The sequence below is a fragment of the Bos indicus x Bos taurus genome, chromosome 3, assembly GCF_003369695.1.
Source record: "Bos indicus x Bos taurus breed Angus x Brahman F1 hybrid chromosome 3, Bos_hybrid_MaternalHap_v2.0, whole genome shotgun sequence".
Classification (NCBI taxonomy): domain Eukaryota; kingdom Metazoa; phylum Chordata; class Mammalia; order Artiodactyla; family Bovidae; genus Bos; species Bos indicus x Bos taurus.
Window position 1 is genome coordinate 77,383,595 of NC_040078.1, and position 7,993 is coordinate 77,391,587.

General features: G+C 43.5%; 1 protein-coding gene across 1 annotated transcript; it reads left to right on the plus strand.

Moving 5' to 3' along the window:
- The first annotated feature begins 892 nt into the window (after window positions 1–892).
- On the plus strand, window positions 893–3,370 carry DIRAS3 (DIRAS family GTPase 3). The gene is made up of 2 exons (XM_027536939.1): window positions 893–1,160; window positions 1,933–3,370. Exon 2 carries the CDS (start codon window positions 1,998–2,000, stop codon window positions 2,697–2,699), a length of 702 nt encoding a protein of 233 aa, XP_027392740.1. The 5' UTR covers window positions 893–1,160; window positions 1,933–1,997; the 3' UTR covers window positions 2,700–3,370.
- The last annotated feature ends 4,623 nt before the right edge of the window (window positions 3,371–7,993 follow it).

Here is a 7,993-nt window from a genome sequence, read left to right on the forward strand (position 1 = left end):
TTATGAGCCCTTTAAACTTGAACAAGTAATTTTACCTGCTGAATTAGTTTTATTTTGCTGTGTAAAAAACTGCCACAGATGTTGTAGCTTAATAGGATACCCAACTGCAAAATCTAGAACTCTCTCAAATCAGAAGTCTGGATGAGCTCAACTGGATTCTCTGCTTAATAAGGCTAAAATCAAAGTGTTGATGGTCTGATCTTACGTGCAGTTTCTAGAGAAGAATCTGCTTTCAAGATCATTCAGGTTGTTGGAAAAATCCAGTTGTTAGCTCTGCGGCTCATGCTTTCTTACTGGCTGTCAGCCAGGGGTCGCTCTCTACTCCTAGGAGGCTGCCCACATTTCCAGTCTGGATTTTCCTACGAGGTTTTTGTGACGACGACTAAATGAGAAGTATTGTACACAGAGTGGTGATGGATATGATCACTGCTTAATGTTGTTGGGTGTAGAGGATACCCCTCAACCTCTAAACACAGAACATGTCTACACCACAGGAAATCCTACCAAGAGGCAGGTCCCAAAGTCTCTTATAACAGAAGTGTCCGTTGGTCTTCCTCAGCAAAGACAGAAACTGGGTTTTGTGCTGGACAAATGTTTATTGGAGTGAAGTGGATGAGATGCGGTGAGGTGTCTGTCACCAGTAATGAGAAGGGTGCTAACTGGCCTTCCTGCAGGGAAGAGAAGGTGGCGAGGGTTGGGAAAGGCTACCCCACAGGGGGCAAAAAGCGAAGAAGTGGTTTAGATCGCAGTAGGTGAGAAATGCCTGCATCTGCAGCCCCGTAAGCGGACCCCACTCAATGGGCGGGCACTTGTGAACACAGGGCCACCTCCCACCCCCGCCCCTGCCCGGGCTGTGGGTACCTGTGTGGGGGACGCCGGGGAGACTGCCGGGGGCGCGTCTGACTCGGTCAGCCCCTCACAACCCAATCCCCCCTCTGTGAGCAGTGCAAGTGGAGTCTCCCAGTCTGCGCCCCCTGGCTCTAGCTAACCAATCTCAGTCCCACTGTTGGTTGGAGCATTTCGCCCGGAGCCTCCGAGCGAACTGGTTGCCGGCTGCGGCTGGGAGCTTGGTTGCGCAATTCCTTGCCGCCACTGCGGCCGCGGCCAAAGCCACCTGGGCAAGGAGAGAATTTGCCGCGAGGTTCCCGCCTCGGAAAGAGGTAAAAGCTATCGTTCGCCTTTTTTCGGGCACTCAAATGCAAGGTGTAGCGAGTGAACCAGCCTGGATTATCGCGGGGTGGGGGGGGGGGGGGGGGAAGCAATGGGCACGTTATCAGGGAAGCGGGTACTTGAGGACAGTTGCTGCAGGTTAGGGGTCTCTGTGAGCGTTACGAATCCTGGTCCCTGTGGGCTTCCTGGGCGCCCCCCCCCCACTGCCCCCCGTGACCACACCCTGGATCGCGATGTCTGCGGCAACCTACCCTTGCCCGCAGTGATCGATCCTTGTCAGAGATACGCATAATTTTTAATATTGCAGGAGAGAAGACAGCAAGGGCTTATTTAGGGTGAAAATGTTTGCTAACATCGTTCGGATGTGCATGTTTTAAGGGTTGGCAAGCTGTCCATTATTGCAGCATTCTGTAGTGTGGCATGATAAAATAAAAACAGGTGCGTAGCCACCGCGAAAGTAACAAACAGGTATCATTGGAAGAAGAGGCTCGGGGCGCTCCTGCCCTCCTCCCCACCCGCATTGCCTTTGGTGGGTTCCTGGGGTGGGCAGAGAGACAGCTCACCGCAGAGAATGGAGGAGGGAGGAGGGAAGTGGGAGGAGGGAGGAGGGTGGGGTTAGCGAGCGGGACGAGACAGACACCACCCCCCGCCCCCCCCCCCCCCATGTCCCCAGGGAGCAGCGGGCCAGGCAGGCGCTGCGACAAGACATCATTCCGAGTTAGACTCCCACCCCTCACACATCCTCTCTTCTCTCCTCCGTAGGCATCCCTCACTGCTGGCCAAGTGCCAGAGAAGCGGTGCACGCACCTCTCAGCTAATACCTGACCATGGGCAACTCCTGCTTCGGCCTCAAGGAACGGCTGATGAAGCGGCTGCGGCCTCTGCCGACCGTGATCGTCATCCGCACCTGCCTGCCCCAGAGAAGGAGCAGAGATTTCCGCGTGGTGGTGCTCGGCTCGGCCGGCGTGGGCAAGAGCGCTCTGGTGCAAAGGTGGGTGCGCGGCAACTTCCGTGAGGCGTACCTGCCGACCATCGAAGATACCTACCGCCAGGCGCTAGGCTGCAGCCACAAGGCGGGTGCGCTGCACATCACCGACACCACCGGTGGCCGCCGCTACCGGGGCCTGCAGCGCCTTGCCATTGCCAGGGGTCACGCCTTCATCCTGGTTTATTCTATCACCAGGAAGCAAACCCTGGAGGAGCTGAAGCCGCTCTATGAGCTGATCCGTCAACTCAAAGGTAACAACCCGCAAAAGTGCCCCGTCATCCTGGTGGGCAACAAGTGCGATGAGAGCCGTCGGGAGGTGAGTGAGAAGGAAGGTGCTGCCTATGCGTGCGAGTGGAATTGCGCCTTCTTGGAGACCTCGGCCAAGATGAATATCAACGTCCAGGAGCTGTTCCAGTTGCTGATAAATTTCGAGAAGAAGCCCGCCGCCGCCGCAGCCCCCGCCGGCGCCCAGCCTCCGCAGAAGAAATCCCAGATCCCCAAGACCGCCGAGAAGCTGCTGGGCAAGTGCATCGTCATGTGAATCCTGAGCCTTAAATATCGCTACCCTCTTCTCCTTTAGTGTGCCGAAAACGTGGACCGACCCCATTGTGCTGTGTCACCTGTACATGACTGACTTTTGTGCTGTGGTTTGGGTTGTAACAATTAGATGTCAATAAATGTCCCTTGTGAGTTAATAACTTTCCTTTTTCCCAGGCGAGAGAACTCGAATTGTTAAAATAATGGACATTGGAGGAGGAGAGGAAAAAAGGAACAGGATGCATTTCAAGGATGGGACTTGGACTGACTTTAGAGATTAATGTTTGAAAAAGAGACTGGAAATAGCAAAATGAATTGAAAGATACCACTGCCCTTCTTGTGATCCTATTATTGTGTATTATTCTTCAACATTTCAAGTCCTGTAAATGTCTAACCATATCTCCCCATTGTGTATTTAATTGTTAAAAAACACGTTTTTGCAGCAAAAGGTCTGACAGATGGCTGTGAGACAGAAATACTAAACATGATAAATAAATAAATGTCCTATAGTTGAGCATTGAGGGTGGGAGCAGAGAGAATTGTTAAAGTGGATCTTGCTTACTAAATATATGCCAGTTGTTTCATAGGTCATTTAAAATGTTTGAGTATTCTACATCCCTGTTTAAAAAAAAATTATAATAGTTCTATGACTTAATAAAGCTTTTCCTGCATGCAGTCAGCTGTAATAATTTCTTTTTCACTAAACAACAACAAAAATTACCCATTGCCAGTCACAGCTGGTGAAGATTTCTAATAGGAGTTTTACATACAGAAGCCCATGCCCTCTTGAAATTAGCCACTTGTGGGTGGGGGTGGTTCATGGGTCCCTGCAATGCAGAGCTAGTTTATATCCATCACCTTTCCTGGGCTGATTCAGGAAGAACTCCAGGCATCTTTGAAGAGGTTACTTGCTCATTTTGCTGCTGTCTTGGAGGTGGGTGGTAAAAAGCAAACTCTGCCTCAAGAACCACTGGATAGTGGATGAACCTAGAGTCTGTTATACACAGTGAAGTAAGTCAGAAAGAGAAAAACAAATATTGTATATTAAGGCATATATGTGAAATCTAGAAAAACGGTACTGATGAACCTATTTGCAGGGCAGGAATAGAGATGCAGACAGAGAGACCGGTCAGGTGGACATGGGGGTTGGGGAAGGGGATGGTGGGATGAATTGAAGATTGGGTTTGACATACATACACTACCATGTGTAAAATAGATAGCTGGTGGGAACCTGGTATATAGTGCAAGCAGCTCAGCTCGGTGATCTATGGTGACCTAGAGTAGGGGAATTGGGGAGGAGGGAGGTCTAAGAGGGAAGGGACATATGTATACATATGGCTGATTCACTTCTTTGTATAGCAGAACTAGCACACCATTGTAAAGCAGATATACCCCCAATTTAAGGGAAAAAGTACTGGAAATAAGAGTGGGGAGTGGGATGGAAGGTAAGGGCAGAAACAGGTGGGATTTGAAATCAGACATTTCTAAGGAAGCTTTTTTTAAAAGATTCATTTTATATTTGGACATAATTTTTTTTTTTTGAGTGAGGGAATATGTATCTATACACATCCTTGTTTTCAAGTGTTTTTCTTTTTTAGTTAAAGAGAAGCAGGGAGGCTCTAAGTCTGGTGATTTTTCTCCATAAAATATCTCTTATTGGATAAATATTTATTGAACAACTTAAATGTTTACAAAACGCCTTTTTATAACTTGATTTTTAGGGGAGAAGCACATCATTGAGAAGGAATGATAAACATCTATCACATAGTAGAGTCAAAATTTTGAGCTTAGAAAATTCATTCACTGGCTCCTTTTAGACAATTATTTAAAAATTTTCCTATTCACTTTCAAATCAATTCTCAACCACTAGAAAATACCTAAGTGGTTCTGCCATATTGCTTTTTATGTATTCTATTTTTAAAATAATATTTCTTAGGTAACATCCCTAATGGAGTAATTCCATTCCTAAAAGAAAATATCTTGGCTATTTTCCAGGTGAATCCTCCTTGAAAAAATGTGTTGCACTCATTGTTTTTCTTTGTAGAGGAGCAAAGGGATTACTAAGTGACAAATACTACACTTTAGAAAAGGAAAGGAGGAGATTTAATGTTGCAAGAAATGCTTAGTAAAAACATTTTTAAATTATAGTAAATATTTATATGGTCTATCTATATGCCATTGTTTCTACATCACATTAAAGCAAATATTTATATAATTTTTGTACATGTCAATGTTCTACATTATACTATTTAATCCTCACGACAATCCAGTGAAGGAGATACTGTTGTGCCCATTTTGCAGGCTGATAAATGTTACAAAACCAGTAAGCAACAGAGCCAACGTTTGAAGCCAGGCATTCTGCTGCATAGTTGGTGCTCTTAACCACCACAGTGTACATCCATTCTAAGACGACTAGTCCAGGGACAAGTGAGTTGACACCTCTGTTCTCTAGTTGTGCTATACAGATGTGGAAAAGGAAGCTTTCTCAGAGCCTCCCTAGAATACTGAAGGGAGAATACTGCAAAGAAGCAAATTGACGATTACAAAACACACATGATGGTTTAGAAATAGAGAAGAAAGCATGAGGTGTTGGATAACTTTTCCCTGAAGAGTTTACATGGTTGGAACCTTTTATGCCTAGAGACTTAGTAGATCTCTCCCCCAAATAATTATAAGCTTCAAAGAAGCTTTACAGGGTTACCTTGGAGCAGGGAAGATGTAAACCAGTCTAACAGTTCTTCCAGCTAATAGTGTTATTCAAAGAAGCTGGAACCTATAGCTTCTAGTTTTTGCACCATCCAATATAGTGGCCTCTAGCTTTATGTAACTTCTGCATTTGAAATATGGCTAGTCCAAAGTGAGATGTATTGTAAATATACCATACATTATTATGAAAAGAATGGAAGTAGAATATCTCATAATTTTAATGTTTATTACATGTGGAGATAATATTTTAGATACAGTGGATGAAATGAAACCTACTAATTTTGTATTTCTTTTGGCTTTTTAAAGTGTGACTAGTGGAAAATTTTCAATCATATTTGTGGCTTATATTTGGCTCACATTATATTCCTCTTGGGTAGTGTTGATATATAGTAAGAGTGGCTAGCAGAACTAATTTCTAATTTGAATCTTACTGCATATATTAGCTAGGATCAACAATCAAGTGTCCAAAAACGTTAGCATGTATTTAAAGTAATATGTGTTGTCAGATATCTACATAACTTCATGAAATTCAAGATTAACAGAAATGTAACAAAATCCACTGAGAGGTATGTTTGCATATAAATGAATGGGAATTGAACATCTATAAGCTACATCTATAAACCTGGACCCACAGGCCCAGAACTCAGAAAAATAAATATGTCAGCCAGTGAATTCAGGGAGTTGGTGAGGATTAAAATAAATGAAAACTGAAAATATGCCCACTGCACTGATATGATGTTTTTTCAGGCTACTGATATTGACGAACCTGCCATCCATTATGATGCTGGAAAGTGAAAAGTGGAGGAGAGAAACCTAGTATGGAGATGAATACAATTTTATAAACTGGGATTCAAAAAATTTAACTGACACCAGTATCATGGGTCTACATGGGTGCATTCGTAGATGCTCTGTCCTGTCCTTCGGGGTAATGTCCCTCAGGTAATCCCCTGTGTCTGCCTCCAAGTTTCCTTTCCAGTCTTCTCTGTGAGCATATCACACCATGTACCCTTTTCCCCAGACAGCCTGGGCAGTTTTATGTTTCCTCGAACATCCTACGTGGTTATTCCTTTGTTATTTCTTCATACAAAGAAGAAAAATTTTCTTCCATTTTCTGACCATCAAAATTTTATTCACCCTTTAAAACCCTACCCAAAACCCAACTATCATTACCTTTGAAGGCCTCCTTATTTTTTTAAATAATTATTCACACATGTTATTAAGCGTCAGGAATATCCTTCCTCAGTGCCAATCCCTGGGGTACAGCATCCCTACCTTTAAGAAGCTCATAATCTAACAAGAGAGACGGTGGGGGGCAGGAAAATGCACAGCAGAGTGTGACAGGTGCCATAAGATGAGTCCATTCTCCACCCTGCTATCATATTGATCTTTCAAAAATGCAGTTTGATTACACTACTGCTGTTAAGAGCCATCATTTGCTAGCTATTCTGACAAATGCGCACAAAACTACGCAGACAAAGATGTGTTACAGCATTGTTCATTCTACCTCTGCTATTTATTGTGTGGCTGAGGGGCAAGTCCTCTGGGCATCATTGTCCTCACATGTGAAATGGGGATGATGATAATAGCTTCTATTCAGGATGGTTATATTAAATGAGTTAATACATACAAAGTACTTAGAATAGTGCCTGGCACATTCCAAACAATCCATAAATATTAGCTATTACTATTATTAACAGAAGACTGGAAATTACCTAAATGACTATCAATATGGGCTTAGCTACATTAAAATAATAATGAGGTGATACGGGCTAACACACAATATCTCCAAGGCTTATTTTAAGTTCGCTTCCATTTGAGGGTTAGAGAGTGTGTGTGTGTGTGATTGTATATGCATAGTAGAAAACTCTTCTAGAAGGATATTCAAGTAAATGTTAATAGGCATTGCCTCCAAGAAAGGCAATGACTGTTTAATGGGGAAGAAGACCCACTTTTCATTTTATAACCTTTAATACATTTTGAATTATATTGCCATGTGCGATGTTTGTCTAATTATTGAAAAAAGCCAGATAATTTCCTTATGAGTCTTAGCAGGAAAGGACAGAGTAGGAACTAGAATCCAAATTTTCGAATACCAGCCCCAGTGCTTTTAAAATTGTATTCAATATTAGTAACCCCAGTGAGGAAACCACATAGTCTAACTGAAAGAAAAAAAATAAAAAACTATTACTGTGTACCTAACACAGGGCATTTAACAGATGAGGACCAGATGAAGCTCAGAACCATTAAATAATTAACTTGAGGTCACACAACTGGGATCACTGGGGCTGGGATTCTCCCCCAGATCTACCTGATATCACCAAAATGAACCCAGAATCAAAAAATGTAGGTTTAATACTGTGTCTTTCCTTTCTTGCTTTTTTTCTTTTTTTTTCTGTTCACAACCTTGTGAGTTGTGCAAAGGAAATAAACAAAAACCTGTGAAAGCATCGTGCACAAACAACTAGGCACATAGTAAGTCCTCTGCCACTCAAAGGAATCGGACTGATGTTTTCTTCCCTCTTTAATGCTCCTGGATATTTACTCCATGACTGATGTGAATGTCATTCCACCCAACACCCACGGCCTCGGAGA

What these genes read in the sequence shown, in the direction of transcription:
- DIRAS3 (XM_027536939.1), top strand. Translation starts at nt 1,998, where the DNA reads ATGGGCAACTCCTGCTTCGGCCTCAAGGAACGGCTGATGAAGCGGCTG.